This window comes from Rissa tridactyla, chromosome 2 (assembly GCF_028500815.1).
Source record: "Rissa tridactyla isolate bRisTri1 chromosome 2, bRisTri1.patW.cur.20221130, whole genome shotgun sequence".
In the NCBI taxonomy this organism is placed as follows: Eukaryota; Metazoa; Chordata; class Aves; order Charadriiformes; family Laridae; genus Rissa; species Rissa tridactyla.
The window spans coordinates 122,915,056-122,932,439 of NC_071467.1; the positions used below are offsets into that span (position 1 = coordinate 122,915,056).

The 17,384-nt window shown below is 35.4% G+C and overlaps 1 protein-coding gene across 1 annotated transcript in view; it reads right to left on the reverse strand.

Annotated features, from left to right (window-relative positions):
- Positions 1 to 17,384, reverse strand: part of STT3B (STT3 oligosaccharyltransferase complex catalytic subunit B) — a 53,413-nt gene that overhangs the window by 20,367 nt on the left and 15,662 nt on the right. Inside the window, exons 2-5 of the mRNA XM_054193430.1 lie at positions 10,653 to 10,761; positions 8,626 to 8,913; positions 6,831 to 6,896; positions 3,108 to 3,207 (exon numbers count right to left, since the gene is read on the reverse strand). Coding sequence (XP_054049405.1) covers positions 3,108 to 3,207; positions 6,831 to 6,896; positions 8,626 to 8,913; positions 10,653 to 10,761 — 563 coding nt within the window. The remainder of the gene's footprint in view (positions 1 to 3,107; positions 3,208 to 6,830; positions 6,897 to 8,625; positions 8,914 to 10,652; positions 10,762 to 17,384) is intronic.

A 17,384-nucleotide genomic window follows, 5' to 3' on the forward strand; every position in this document is an offset into this window, starting at 1 on the left:
TATACCCAGCAATGCAATTTTTCTAGGAACTTGGCTATGTCAAGGTGATCTATCATCACAAGCTTTCCATGTTCCTTTACATTCTACTGTTCGCACAGTCTTTGTGAAAACAAGAAGTTAATTTGATCCCTGCAATCTATTCTCATGGTTATAACTTTGACTAGGTCAACAACAAAAACATTCTGACCTACTGTGGATAAACTCATTTTACAAACAGTCCTGCACAAACACAGGAAGAACCTACTGAAAAAATTCTCCAGAGAGTACAATCAAATACTTGATCACATACTTCCAATTAATGGATTACAATCACCAGAAATAAACACTAATAATCTGAAGTTTTAGAACACTGAAGTAGTTAATATAAATACACATGCCCCCTTACTATTTAAATTATAAAATCCAGTACATAGAACAAGGAATTATTGAAATTAAGTTTTAAATTCTGGAAGATCCTTAATGGTTTTGTTATTAAACATTTTGAAAAGTACACAGAACTTAAAAATTATACAGACAAAAACCAAAACAGATTGAAGTGGAAATTACCAAGTCTCTAAAATGTGCAAAGCATGTCTTAAATCTATATATACTGGTATATTTACAAATGTAAAACCATTTACTTTTTCAACATATGGTAAACTGCAAGAGAAATTACAAGTACAATAATAGAACATATTATCAATGGTTCCTCTATCTGAATAAAGAGGTTTTCCACCTATACAACTGCTGCTAATGCTAATACATTGGAATTTTAAGCACTTCTTAATTATTAACCTAGTAAAATCTGAATGAAAGATACTGACTACTGTCAAGGAAAAAAAAAAAAAGCACAGCTTAAGCTTTCAAATGTAGGTAGCATGATCACTATTGATGCCAAGTTGGTCATAAGTGATCTGGCTGATAAATTCATCTGCATGCAAGTCACAAAATACTTTAAAATTGGCAAAAGGTTCACGTTCTAGGAAATTTTTACTCATTAAATGATTCTGAGTTACACTGCCAGGCATATCAGATCATGTCCCATTAACCTTTTCTTTGGTGTACGAACAGCCACATGAAAAATATATACCAGGAAGCCATCACTATTTTTTAAAACTTGCTGCTGCCAGATAGTGTCCTGTACATTTATGTTATGTTAGACTAAACATTCATCTGTTACAAAAGTTAAGCTCATGCTAGTTTTAAATAAAATTAAGCAACTGATCGAGAGATTAAAACCCCCAACATTCTCGGCAATAGTAAAATGGATACAGATTTTAATAGCTGCTGTCAGCTGACAATAGTTTACTAAAGTTTTAGCTGCATATTGGTAGTTTTTTTGAGAATTATGAGACTGCTGCAGGCACACTAGCAATTGCGTATCACATAAACTCCAAAAATATCTTTATTCTTCTTATTTCAATGAGCTTTTGTAAAGTCTTTTCCCTATCTGAGTAGTAAGTGAAGCACACTTGAAGTTCGTCTCAGAAGCGCTTGAACATTCTTACCTGTTTTACAAAAACATCCTGTTAAACAAACCTAGAAATCACATACTAATGTGATACGTACAGCCTTCTCTGTGTGTAAGGCTTCCCATGAAAACTTAAATTAAGCCAGCAGTTGCAATGAAAGAGCAGAGCAGCAATTACATTTTCATTCTGACAACTCTGCTGAAGTACAGCTGAAGGGCAATAACATCTGAAAACACTGTAGCTATTTGCAAAACAAACGTCTGCCAAAACCTTTAATTCATGTGAACCTGCAGTACTATCTTCCCCAGACTAGTTCAAAGACTAGTTCATTGAAAGCGGAAAAAGCAAGAGTACTTATTCTTTATTGTTTCTGGTTACCACATTGCTTCAGGATTTTATAATTAGTAGATTTAATTTTCTCTTGCCTAACTCATAGAAACTGGAAAATGGAAATACACAATAAAACAGTTTTAAAAGCAAAACAAGATAAATTACTTTCCCCATAAGTTATGAAGAAGCAGTTAGCGAAGAAGTAATACTAACATTAAAAATGGGTTAGAGATTTTTTCCTTTTTTAAAAGAATATCCATTTTTGAATTACATAAATAGATTATCAAAGAAGCATGAAACCAGTATTTACATTTTTTTAAACAAAAATACAAAACTGAACTTGAGTAATTATTATAGTACGTAATGGATCAAATATATATGTAAAGATAGTAATTTCTCTAGTAAGCACTAAAAAAAGCATTAGAATAATTAAAAATACAGAGATAAAACAGTATTAAAATGGGCAACAAGATTATATTTACAGATATGAAATGTCCTGTGATATTACACTTCAACTCATATTATGTTCTCAAACTATCTATCTATTGTAAAGATTTCACATTACAGAGTCAAAAATGTTCTAGCTAACTTATAAACCTTTGAATACTCAAATTGCTTGTTACTTATTTCATTCACACACCTACACCGTGGCCAACTGATTTAACTGATAAAGTCTCTGTAAAAACAGTTTACAGAGTACTTAAGTGTCAGGCAAATAAGTTAAATTGTTAGTCTCTTAAAATCACTATTCAAACATTTCTGAAACTGGAAAGAAGGCTGACCCATTAACCCAATAAAATCTTACGGATTCACAGGGAGTGGAGAGACTCTTAGACTACTTTTTGGTCTAGGTTATATAAAAACATACACGTCTGCTTAAAATTACCCATGTTTTTTCTCACATGTCACAATATACTGTCTGTTTGCGTAATTTCTGCTGCACAACTTTTTAAAATAGCAATTGTATAACATACTAGGAAAAGACAAAAATATGAAACATTATTATAGACACACATAATATATATATGAAATATATTAAAAGGATTCTACAGATACCAAACCATTCAATTTTATTTTTTTTTCTGTGCACAAGACAAGAAAATTAATTGGGAGCTACATATATGAAATTTTGGAAGTGTGAATATGTTTTAACTCCTTATTTCTATGCTGTAGCAAGTAACTGACTATAATCAGTAAACAAATTAATAAAATGCAACCTGATATGCAATTACTTAATTCCCACTTGATACAAAACATATCCATATAATTAACTTCATATCTCATGACTAAGCATTTGAGAATGACTGTTCACTGAACAAAACTTACCAATGTAGACCCTCCTGCTGTATCTCTGCATCAGCAACAGAACAAACACATGCAGTGGAATAAGGTTGATGATGAAAACATAACCACCCCATGCAGAGACCTAGGAGAAATGGGATAGGAAATTAGACCTGAAAATATCTGCAAATTCTTAGGCTAGCCAATGCTGGATTTATACATTGTGATGGTGTAACAAGAAACACAATCTCCACCTAGACAAGCCATCAGAGCTACCAGTAATACAACCAGAATCTTTGTCAATATTTATTATCAAAAAAGAAAAAACCCCAACAAAACCCCTGCATATCAAAGTACTAAAGACTTTTGAAATGGGCTGGTGGATTTTCAAGGCTATCCTTCCTGTATCTCCTCCTCCTCCCATGCTGGCAAAGAAGAATGTGATGCTGAGGGCTTTTCCCCATGGTGAAGGCTGCAGCACAAGGCAGCAGCATGACCCCCAGGTAGGATCCAAAATTTTCCTTTGACCTACAAATTTAGCACCATGCTCTGATGCTCTGCACTTGTTGCTGGGGTCAGGGAACAGTATCTCCAGCCAGAGAGGAGAAAGGCAACAAGGGACAACCTCAGAAGCAGAACTCCTGGAACACAGCAGCTAATGCAGGTTGCCACGTAAGGAAAGAAACAAAAGGAAGCAGGCGGATGCACAGGGAAGCGGGGCTGAGGACTCTGCAATGATGTATAACAATACCATGGATATTGTAAACCTGTGATAACAGCAGCACTTCAGAAGCACTGGCATGGTGTACTTAGAACTGAAAAACTACAGTGTTATCAATATATCACTGATTGCTAGTTTAGATAAAGATTTAATGAGCTATCATTACAATTTATTATCTACATTTCTAACATATTTAGAAGGGCTAATGTTGACTGTATTTTAACACATGTCCTGTTGTCAAATTACAGTCTAGACTTCTCCCATATGTACCATGCCTACCCTAGATCTTAATTTTTAGAATGCAGTAGCTAATGTGGTTTTCACTTTAATTGTACTTTAGGGCGTAGATTCATGTAACTATTTTTAAAGCCATAGAATCCAAAAAGAAACCCAAATGACTATGTTCTATAGAACAGATTGTAAAATAAGAACAAGGCCAAGTACTACTGTTTTTTGATACTAATACTACAAAACCCAGCGTTTCAAAATTTGGGGTAACCAATTCAGACAATGTGAAACAAGTAGAATAGAAATCTCGAAGTCTTCTGGAAAATCATTTCAGGTTATCAAGATCCTATTGCCAAATTACTAGCATGAAGCGTGCTGGTTTATACAGGGAAGTTTATTTAATGGGAGAAAATATGATATGAAGATAGACAATACAGAACAGAATAAGAACAAATGTGCAATTAGGACACTGTCATAATTAGGGAAAGGTTTGAATGAAGCAGGTACCAGACAATTTGACAGAGACCTGCATCTCTAATTATCAAAATATTAAATCAAATCAAATCTAAGCACTGAAGATTGTACTGAACTAAAGATGCACTTTGGAACTTTTCAAACAGAACTGAGGCATCCTCATAGACTGGCACAAAGAGTGGAAACATGCTATTACTCTTACAATGACTGCTTCAATGTAAAGCTTTGTTTTATTTTACCTCCTCATCATAAAAAGCTATCCTTCCGCTAAGAAGCGGAAGTTGCTGAAGTCAAATAAATGCTAAAAATATAAATTAAAGGAAAAACCCCTTCTCCGTATGGAATGCAATGCAGTGCTATGGGTCAAATTACCACAGTGAAGTAGGTATATATTTTAGGCAGACTTAGTTATCAAGAAAGACTTCTGTCAGTCCATGCAGTATCTGTTCTTCTTTTAAGAAGCTTTTCCCCAAACTCCCCCCATGCAAGACTCACTCTTACTACCTCAAAATTGTTATTTAATTTAATTTTCAGCTTACACTGAAAATGTAACTAATTCCATTAGAGAAAGGCAAATGAATACTATGTAACGAATGGTACAATTATGCTTTGTCTTAAAAATTTACCTAAGCAAAATATCTAGAAGGGCATCTTAACAAAACTTTTTCCCAAAGGGAAATAAAATATATGGAAAGCCGACACCAGGAACGAAGCAGGTACCCTCTGTAAGCAATAAAATTCTATCACCTAATCACTGAGGCTAAGCTATGGACAAATCTTAACCTTTCACTGGCTGACAGCACTTGAAAGGAAATAAAATAAGAAAAACCACCACATCAATTTACATTCAAGGATTGAATGTCATGATGATGACATTGATTCCATAAATTCTGTCACCATGCACACTATATATCACATCCCCTGCCTCTCGTACAAATCGCACAGACTAAGACACCAGTGAGCCTAAGATGGGAAGAACTTGTTACTGTGTGACTTTTCATCAGTAAAATTGTAAAAGTATTGCATTTGTTACCTCCATATTTATGAAGAGAACTTTTAGAGGATCTTGCCAATAAATTGGCACAATATAAAAAAGACTATGGTATATAATTATAGCAATTCACAAACTTACTTGCCTGATTTTGTACTGCACGTAGGTTTGGTACAAACTTACAGAATCTCTTCACTGTAACACTACATAAACAGCAACGCTATGTATAAAAAAGTGGTTGTTTATTTAATGACTTTGCAAAAAGGAGGAGAAATAGAGGAGGAAATAAATGTAGTCTCAACAAGAGATAGCTGTCCTCTTTGGTGACATATACAGGACTATTATTTGCTATATTAACAGCAAAAATCTCCCAGAAAACCCAATGAACATTACAGCTAGGGGAAATCTAGGCAGCATCCAGATAACCTCTGAATTAACCTTGTACTTTAAGGCATGCAAAACGGTTCATAAACACCTTTTTCCTTGCACGCCTAGTTACCTGACTGTAGGAAAGCAATATTCGAGACTTCAGTCTTAACCGACACCAAGCAATTTGCCTGACTGTCCCATCACTGGTTAGTTTGAGTCCAATTTATTTTTCATATAGCCACAAAAAAAATTATCAGGGGAAAAAAAGGACCTTTGACTGATTCATACAGGAAAATTCTTCAAGTTCACGTTTTCAGAAGATGGAGGAAGGGGGGGAACGAATTCCCTCCATTTTGCAATTAGTTTTATCTCCTCAATTTTACTACTGTTTTTCACCTCTGTTAGCCCTTAGGAACATCTCTGCAATAGCCTCCATTTTCACAGATCAGGAATGAAAAGGGACTTTACGATCCTTTAATCTGACACTGAATTCATTCTGCAGTTCTGTGGTTTTAGTTTATGGCATGATTATAGACAAAGAAATAGTTTTCAAAGTTATATTAGTGTAAATTCGTCCATAAATATTAAATATTATTATCATTATTGCATTTTAGTAATAATGACACACAGACACACGAATTTAAAAAGTCTACCTTAATTCACCTGCACCAAAACAAAAATCCCACTGAATCAGAGTACCTATTCACAGCATAGGATAAATTTGTAAGTAAAGTTATTCTACCTAAGAGTTTTTAGAAAAATTGTTTTTACTGTATTTATTTAAATACTTTAAATTTCAAAATATTTATTATGCTTTTTTTACTCATATATTTAAGGTTTTATTAGTAATATGAAGCAACAATTTTATATTATGGGTCCAACAAAGATTAAAATCTCTTCCTTCTGTTCTTCATCAACATATGGATTATGTAAACCTTACTCAAATAGTTTAGCTAGTGTGTATATACATATTCAAAAGGCTTACCATGTAAAAGTAGGATAGACAGCAGCAGATTGTCCAAAAGACCGACCCAGTTTTCACAGACTTCACCTTTAAAAAAACCCAAGTATTTATGAATGACAAACAAATACTGGACAATATTCCAAAATTTAATTCCAAAACAATTGTCAAGAGAACTTCTTCAGCGCATATCAAGTTATATTTCTGTACTTCTGAACTCATGCCCATAAAACCAAACCACAAGTGCAATTCATTCACATGCAAAACAGCTTACACCTCTCTCTCTAGTTAAAGCAGAGGCAGGATGCAATGCAACCCTCTGCTTCACGACCCAATAGAAAAGTTGTTGCAACACCTCTGTGCTACTTTGTCTGAGACATTAGACTAAGTCTAAGACTAAGTGTAGACTATCCATGACTTACTTTGGTTGTCATCGGACCCAACTCTGCAATTATAGGTAAAAGAGTTATTCTGTAATTTTTAAAAATTCCCTTAAGGTTAGGGAGAGCATCCAGACACTACTGAAGGTTTAGCAGGATCCATAAATTGGCCCAGGAGTATGATTTTGTCCAAAACTGATGGCAGTGATTGTGGTGTGGGAAAATAGGAATGAAAACCTGACATTAAATAAAGCTAGAAAGTTCACTATAAAATATATTTGATTCACACATAATTCTACAAGAGTTCACGCAAACATTATTGCACTATGCAGTTTAGTTAAATATGAGTTCCATAAGAACAGATAACTGCGATCATGCCTCAGTTGTTATAAAGTAACAGCTTAGGTTGATTCTATTACTGTTATCAAACACAGTACACCTTTACAGCTGCAGTTTATTCTAAGTTCAGATTTGAAAAACCCACATTTAAGTAACACTGGTCACTCAGTCATGAAAAACTTGAATTCCCTTCCATTACACTTCTACCAACAATATCCCAAGTTTGAAACACTCTAAAGCTAAAAAACTTCTGAGTACGCACCTGCTTCTGAAAAGTAGAACTCTTGACAAAATCATGGGAAAAGCTGTAATGACCACGTACATACATGGAGACACTCAAATTGAAAAGTATATGCATCAATGCACAAGAGACAGTACCATGCAGTGTCTATGCTGAATTAACAATATAATTATTCTACTTGTGGTATTTCCAAAATAGATGCAACAGTCCAGAAAAACTCCAGCTTGCCTAAACTCCTTCATACAAAACTGCATTACAGATGTAATTCTACCTACAGATTAAGGATTGACAGACAAGCCACACTAGCAAGTAGGCTAATTAAAAGACATCAGCCTATTTTGTTTAAATCATGCAAGCAATATTAGTATCTTGCTCTGGACAGCTTTGGGTATTTAATTTTGATGCTTAAGTCAAAGCCAAAGCCCAAGCCCGGCCCATCCATACAGTCAAAATCTTCTCCAGAAGACAATTCAAAGCACTTCATATTCAGTCTACTGCTTTTCACTAGCTAAATAAGGAGGCTAAAGTCTGATGCTCACATAATACTATTACCTCCAAACTGAAAACCAGAAACAACCCTCCTGTTTGCTTTAAATTTACAGACTTATTATTATTATTACTACTACAGGACACATATACTTCAGTTGAACAGGACTTTTACACAGCAAACTAAAGGGCATGATTACAGAGTGGTTCAGATCATGTGACTTCTCAGTACTTGCCTGATCAAGAGCCAAGGGGAAGAGAGATGAGAGGGAGGAAAATGAGAATTCAATGGATTCTAAGCAAAATCAGTCATTTGGTTGGAAGGAGGAACCAAAGAAACCTTTCCAAAGCAAAAGACTCAGCAATTACTTACCCATAAATAGTATGTGAACTGCAGTGCAAAAATAGCTATGCCTTCATTGTCAAATGATCCTGCTACTGATCGGGATATGTAACCTGGAACTATGGCAATAAAACAGGCAGCTAAAAGCCCTGCTCCCTGGTTCCACAGTTCTCTGGTGAGCAGGAAAGTAGAAATAGCTGTAAGGCCGCTAAAAACTGGTGCTAGGAACACACATACATCTCTTATATGGACTGTCACATTAAGCATATTTAAAATCCAATGTATAAGGCCTGCTGTCACCATTAGTCCTGGGTACACCTAAAAGGAGGAAAAAAAAACCAAAAACCACTAGGTTATTGCAGAAAACAATCATGGTAGGTTTATTAGCATATAATTTGCAATGAAACAGTCATTTCTTAAGTTGATACAAGCATTGAGTAGGTAAAGCTAATGGAATTATTTTAATACTACTATAATCATGTTTTGACAATACTGAATACCAGAGGTCCTTTAAATTTTATCCAAACGCTAACAATTACATATAATCCATTTTGTAAATGGATAAGCAGCATACAGATAATATCCTATCTTACCTGACATTTATCAGATAATAAAAAGAATGTGTTGTAAAGGTATGGAAGCAAAAGCTGAAGTTTGCGAGAGAATTTCAAGCCAGGTAGCAGCTTTAAGAGAAAAATGAACCCGAAAATCCTAAGACAACAAGAAACCCAAGAACATTCCCCAGCTCTATCCATTTTCCTCCAAAATATACCACGCCACTCTTTCACTTCTTGTTACCCATGGAGAAAGAAAATGCGCATCAACAAGATCTCTTTTTAAGCTGAAAAGCTGATGGACAGTCAGTTGAATATTATAAATTTACAAAACGCGCGTAGACATCTTTGGATATAAAGGATTAAAATAAAGTCCTATAAAATTGAATTAAGATGTCCTCCAGGAAAGGTAGCATAGACTTACACAAATCTATTGAACCAATCATAGATTATCGGAGAACATTAAAATATTCTTAATGGGAATTCTACCCTCCCACATTTATCAACATTAGAAAAATCAATATGTACTAACTTTTCCAGTATGTGCTTCACCTGCCTTAGTTTCTTGTGAAAGCTAAGAAGGGCGTTGTACTAAATTAAATTAACAGACGACAGAATGTTGACCTGCATATATCCTTGAGAGCTGGTTTTCTAGATAAACTATCAAAACACAATATACCATGCGACTTGCAAAATAACGTATGCAATCAACATTTCAATTCTATTTCCTAAAGGTTTTAACTTTGTATACGACAGGTATGGAAAAAATGTATACATACATTACATAAAAAGTTGCAAGTATCTCTAAGATAGTAAAACGGTGTTCTAATTGTTACAAAAAACTTCGTAAATGCATTTAAATGGCATGTACTATAATCAAAAAGTTTTATCACACTTTCACACATTAAGTAACACATGGCTGTGTTACTTAGTGTTACTAAAGCCATTCTACCAACGTATTCTGATTTCGTAATATTGTTTTGTACAGCTTTCCTGTCGTGTAGCTTGCATTGATACCAACCTTACCTACTCCTTATGCTTTATACAGGTGCCCTGCTGATTTAATTTCAAAAGGTCTTTTTCCAGTGAAACCCTAACATTTACCATACACACGTGAAGTCCACTTAACATTGGATTAAAACTTGTGCCTTTAGAGGTTTAGATAACTGCTTTAAATTTTTTTTTTTTTCTTTTTTCATTTCATGTACCAGAATTAAAGGAGTCATAATATCCTTATTTATTACAAGTTCATATGTGAGAAGTAAAACTCAGTTCTGTATTTCTTGTTCACATGAAACAGTATGCTGTTGGGTAAAGACTAAAGCATGTTGACTTACTGTCTCCTGCAGCTAAAAATTAAAACATTTTGCTATTCCCTCTGCAACAATCTGACAATTAAAAGCATATTTTATTAAGGTTCTCCTTTTATCAATGTCAAATTGTATTGAAAGTTCAAAAAAACTTACTGCAAACTCATCTTTAAATTATTGTTACAATACTTACAGTTCCACCTACTATTCTTCCCAGTGGATACCATGCTCTTTCATCAAACCAATTTAAAAATTCATAAAACCCATGGGATGCAAGATGATGTGTTGATCTATAGTTAAACCTAGAAAGAAATCGAGGAAAAGAAGGGGGGGAGGGGGGAGATAAAAATCAAGAACCTAAGTTTTAGGCATATCTTAGGTCACCTGTTTTCTAAGACCTAGAAAGTACTTAAAGTTTAGCATCTCATTTACTATATAAGTACAACAGTCCTCCCTAAATCTATAGAGTTTTAAAGTAAATTACTAAACTCTCAGTTTCTAATCACTATATTTTCTTCATTTCTACAGCCAGTGCATATACACAGATGAAACATTAAGAGTTTTGGAGAATTTTTTTGTAAACATTATGAAGTTTTCTGTCACTCTGACAAACACTCCTGTAATTTTCTGCATTCCTTTTTAAAGCTAGTTTTCTAATACAGTCTATCAACCAAGTATTTACTATATCCAGAATACCACTTAAGCAGAATTAAGATCATGAAAGAATCAATGCAAGAGTGCCATTCTGAGACAGGATAGCTACCCGGTACATCTGCTGCTGCTCTACTTCATGCAACATTGAGAGGCGACATAATGTAATAATATGCACCATAGGCAATCGGTCTATTTTTTCACACTATCAAATTAATGGTCTTGACATATTCCCTTCTTTCAATCAATAAGAATCTATACAATGGAGAATCTATGTAGAGGAAGTTTAATCCTCAAAGCTTGTACATTCTCTGCTGCACAAAATTCCTTGTAGAACAAAAGCCCTCCCATGCATACCTTCAGTTCTACATTGCCCATATACCATTAAAAAACATTGATGGATTGCCATCAAGGCACTAATCTTCCGCTTTTCTGGCACATAATTTTTCCAACTTCTTAAAATTCAGATAGCAAAACCTTTCAACTATTAGAAAGTTCATTAATTCTTCAAATTAGCTACCAGACTGCTGTGAGAAGAACTGCAGTGCACGTTACCCCAACTGCAACTCTTTCATGATCACTCAAAAGCCAAACTAACAAGGCTACAGGTATTGATGCTGTAAAGCTCTGTAAACAAAGTTTAGGCTTAGAAATGCCTGGGGGAACACCGCTTCTGAAACAAGCAACATCCGCAAACCCAACCCTCCTAAGAGATATTCTAATTGGAATTTAGATAACAATGCAAAATTAATTAGTTAAAGAAGTGTTAAAGATGATATTCATTAGTTAAGTGGAAGTTCAGATGACTAAATGGAATACTGTAACAGACAACAGATTAGATGAGCAAACTACCATGAAAGACTTCCAAAGACAGTTAGTATTCAAGACTAGAAAAGCTTATATGTATTTTTCATTTTGTCTATTTTATGAAAGTATCCACTTATATCAGTAACATGCATCACTTCTAATAGAAATTTTAAAACTACATCAAATTCTTCTGTATATCTACGATTCCCAAAATATCACAGGTTTACTCTGAACTAATTCATTTCAACAGAACAAAGCTAATGTCATTCAAGACTCTGAAAGACCCATCAAGTTCCTACTTGTTTAATCAGTACAAGTCTAACATCCGAAGTACCACTACACAGAGGTCATGAGCAGATTTCTTCATCTACACAGTGAAAGAACAAGAAGAATTGAAATTCAAGTCCAGATGTCAGCAAACTTGCATGTTTCCACTGACTGAACTATCACAGCATCAGTCAAATGACATTAAAAATAAGTAAATAAAAAAATAAGAGTGCAGAACTTTCAGGAACACTCTCTTACATGTTAAATAAGCAGTTATATAGCATACATTAACTGATAAAACTGTGGCCTTTCAAACGCAATTAGTCATGTTTATATAAGAAAATTCACACAAACATCAGTCATTCTGACCTAGAAATCTTTGTATCAAACAGCAATGTGACATTTGTTTCTAATAAGCCTGCAACTATTCCCATTCCACTAGATTTCTAAATATAAATTAATTCTCTAGTTCTGAGCTGTCAACTGTAATGTGATTTATGAAATGCTGTACCTGTAAAATTACCCTCTTATCTTAGTATAGCAAGGTCTATTGTTAATTTGTTTAGTGCCAAGTGCCTGCAGTATGGTACAAGACAAAGCAGGAGTTCCATGTTGCACAGGACGCATACAATCCAGCCAGCTATGGACCGAACTTAAAACACACTGAAAACTCACTGAAAACTCAGTCAGTGTTGTTATCCTAGAACTTTAAAAAGCAAACCAGAAAGATATTTACTAACATGGATTACTTTCAAATTTTTAAATAATGACTCAAACTCACAGAGGCTACAAAAGTATGACTAATGTTTACTTTTAGAGCATTAAAAGATCAGTTAGGCAGATTAAATAGGCAAGAAGAATACATATTGACATTCTCCTTGTGTTTTGAACTAGTAAAACCTCATAACTGACTTCAGAAGCATGCGAACAACTGTCTTGTGCTTTGGCAGCATCCCATTAAGTCCTTAACAAGAATGAATTACCACCCAAAATTGAAATGCAGTGTAACAGCATGCTACCTCTATCACTTAAGAGGTAAGAATTTAATCTTCCCTCCTAATATGCGTTTGGATAGATACAAATCTATTAACTACTTCTTTCAAAAAGCAGTTGATTCTTTTTCCACAAATGAAAGCATGCAGAGACAGCTGGGCATGTCTTCACAGAAGGAATTACTAGCAATACTGTAGGTATATTAATTTTTCACTGTGAGAAGACCTATAGGTGAGAACAAGAAATAACCTCTGACCACAGAAACCTAAAAAAAGTATTTAGAAGTTTAACTACAGCACCTCACTTTGACTTAAAAAAAAGTGCTCACTCCACCTCCCACTAGTAACCTGCAAACAAAAATAAGTTAAAATGTAAATATAAACATATGCATACATAGGGGAAGCTTGATGAGTAATACTGCATATCAAAGCCTGCTTCAGGCATTGACAAAGTGGCAGCAATGGGCAGCACCAGACAACACTATGGTCTAGCAATCATATGATGCCAGTATTATGCTCTGACACTGCTTACCCACTTCATAGCACTCTACTTCTTTAGGGACAAGCCTGAACCTTGTAAAACCGTTTCCCTTTTGGCCAGAATGGAGAGATCCGCTAACAAACGGTGAGCATCACAAACCATAGTCACACAACCTTCTTATTATCTTGGTACTTTTCAAACTGTGTTTGAAATGCTGCACAGTGTTATTGTATTTCTACAGCAGTACTCTTACAGTATTTACAACTATCTATAGGTTTCTTAAGGATGGAAACCAGCCCTGGGAAATACCCGAAGTGCCACCTTTGCCTATGCCTACATTCTGGAGATCTAGGGGCTGCAACTGAGGGAGGAATCAGAATGGAGACAAGAACAGCCAGTGGTGGGTAGGGGTTGCATTTCAGGCCTGTGTGTCACTGCCTTCCCCAGTTCTTCCATCTCCAGCAGCAGCAAGAATAGGTGGTAATTAGGGTTTTTATCTAACTCTTTTTCTGACTGGCTAGACATTAGCCAAGGAGACACAGGAACCGGAGTATGCTGCTGGTTACAGTGACTAAATAGGACACAGTACTACGTGGCAGTACCAGACTGAAGGAAAGGCTCCCTTTTCTCCCACCCTCAACCCTCACATCCATCTAATCTTGAGGTATGGGAACTGTTCACGCATCTCCCAGGGTTCCCTCTCATCCTTCTTCATCCCTTTGAGGCAAGTCAATTTGAGACAGACCTGAGAAGAATGAAGAACAAAATTATGTGAACCACATGCCTAATTAAGAACATAGCTTGAAAGACTGAGATGAATATTCAAGTTCTTAGTCCATGTTGTGAAGAAAATAACCACACTTTCTAACATTCAGCAGAGAAGAGCTCTTAAGGACCTCACTGATTAACACCAATAAGCGTTGGCTTTTCTTATTTTAGCTGACGTTCCAGGAGGAAAAGTGATGCTCTGCTGTTCTCCTTGCCCCTTTCTGTCAGGTCTGTAGTTTGAACTGTCTCCTCCTCCAACCTAAGCTTTAAAGGAATCATCAAACAATCCTAAGTCTTTGTACATTCCAGAATTCAAAGTGCCAACCACCAAATTAGCCTGATACTGTAGTTTGAACATTTTGGGGGATGCTCTAATGATCACAAAAGCGCTCTATGCATGGTACCATTAATTTTGTGGCACTATTGGAGATACCTATATTATAGTTGGTTCATCAGACAACTGAAGATAAATTAAAGATACGGTTCTCATTTTAAAAGCATATTTCAATTTCAGCATAGAACAGAGCATATGCAGCAAAGGCAAAAGAACTGAGCAGAGGCATATTTATTTATTTATTAGTAGCAACATTAATTTGGAAAGCTTAACTAGGCAGCTTGGAAAATAAAGCCTGTAAAGTTTTCAGTTATACCTTATGTACTGTTAATACATAATCTTAACTATCTGTTCATGCTTGGATTTGATTTTTATTCCACCCTATGAACTGCTTTTCTTGATGACAGAAGGTAATGCTGTAAAATGATTAGTTAATGCTGTTCACAGTGATCACTCGCTCTATCCAGGGGCTACAGAATTCTCCAGCACTTCACAGCAACAATGACTGCTATATTTATAAGGAGACATCTTTGGCCTTGACATTCCTAAGTTTAGTATTTCCTTGGCAGAAGTACTATTTAAGAAGAACATTCAAATAAAATTCAGCCTAATGAGAAAGTAAGAACATATAGGAAAACGGCACATGTACAGCAATGCAGTTACTTGATCCACATCTTAACAACATTTAGGGCAAATTACACTGATGGCCATGGAATTCATTTGACCCTCCCATTACAACAGAGCACAAGATCAGCGCATTGCTTCCTGTGGGAATGTTGTGAAGTGTCTAAAACCCTATCAATTTCATACTGCCATTGTCCCATCATCTGGACTTCGATGTTTTATAGCCGTCTGAGAATATGTAATATCCTTACTAGCAGAATCTGTTGAAAATTTTCTAAGCCTGCAATTATAAAGGCTTCTGTGCTCTAAAAGTCTCCAGCTGCAGATGCACAAAATTTTCACATCTGCAAACTCAGAAAAATAACATGATACAAACTGTGAACATTACAAGCTATCTGAGCAATTTTAGGAGTCAGTTTTTAATGCAAATGTAGATTACAGAATCAATTCTGCCATACAGCATCTAATTAGAGATGGCAAGTCTAGATTCTTGAAGAAGATAGTTGCAGATTGACTCCATATCCGACGTATTCTTTGCAACCAAAGGAAGAATTTATTCAGTCCAACACTTTCATGGAAAATTTAATGAGAAAGTTCAGTAACTTCCACTGAAATGAAGAAACATATACACAGTATTCCATATTAAATTTTAAAACACTTGCTTGCCTACATATTACACGGCAAGCATAACATCCTGAAAGTCTTATTCTGAAATCTGTAATTACGAATAAGCAATTACCACAATGAGTTTTGCATATTGTTTTTAAAATGGAAGTACAGTAACCCCATTGATCACATAATGAATTCAATGCACTATGGCAGTTCTCATCATGAAAATGCTTACTGGTATTGAGTTTATAACCTTAGAAAGTATGTATGGACATTTAAGCTAGTTTCAACTAATCAAGATCAGAATTTTGCAGCAGCAATACCTGTAGGCGGAAGTACTTAAAACAGGTAAAGAGCCTTTCCTACTGCCCACAACCCAAAACTAAGGCGTCACAGACCTCAACAATAAGAATGGTGAAACATGCACCAAGCTGTACATGTGTAAGAACCAGTGAGACAGGGTGGTCCTCCATTTACCTGAGCCAAAACTGAAAATCTCATGTTCCTTTCTTTTTAACTTAAGCTGTGTCCGCAGAATGGTTTTATTAGGTCTCAAATTTAATAAAAACATAAGGATACGCTGCATGAATCGTCCCCAATTAGAACATTTATACATAATCAAGTACTTATGTGTCCAGAAATACTTTTTCTGGAATTTCTCTAGCTGCACAGCTACCCCAGTTTTATGTGGAAGATGTTATTGCTCTGTACACTCAGCTGGAGCTTCTGCACCTCACTGGACAAGAAACGCAACAAATATGTCCTGAACATATTAACTCTACCCAGTCTTTCACAAGAGACATGAAACATGTTCACACAGTTCTTTACTAAATTTGATTGAAGCAGACAATTATTAAGTCAAGTCCACCAGAAAGAAAAAATAACAGCTTTGGCTGAAGTACAGTTTAATATTGTCCTAATTCTGTCCTTTGGGGGGGGTGGATCAGTATGGAATTTTTGATGGTTTGGTCTGCATGGTTTTATCTCAAAATATATGGACATGTAATTACTCTTTGTATTCTGAGATAAGCCTCAACTAATATCAAGTACTTGGTGAAATGCAGGCCAAGAGTGCCCTGCATTTCGAAAGGCCCAACTGATCTTCTGGGGTTTTGTTGCAAGCAGGGCCATTTGAAGAAAGACATACACATCGTGCAAGTTGACTGTCACCCAGAAGTCTAATGTTAGATAACAGGACTGGCAGCAGCACTATCATTCTGAGTTTTCTCAGGGTCAAAATTGGTCATGATGCTGCCTTTGATTTCAGATTTCCTAATTCTGAACAAACACCATCAACTCAAAAATATATGGCAAAAATCCTGTGTTATACTAACAATAATGAGTATACTTAAGTAATAAAATAGCAGGAAGTTCTGCAGTGATGTGGCCACC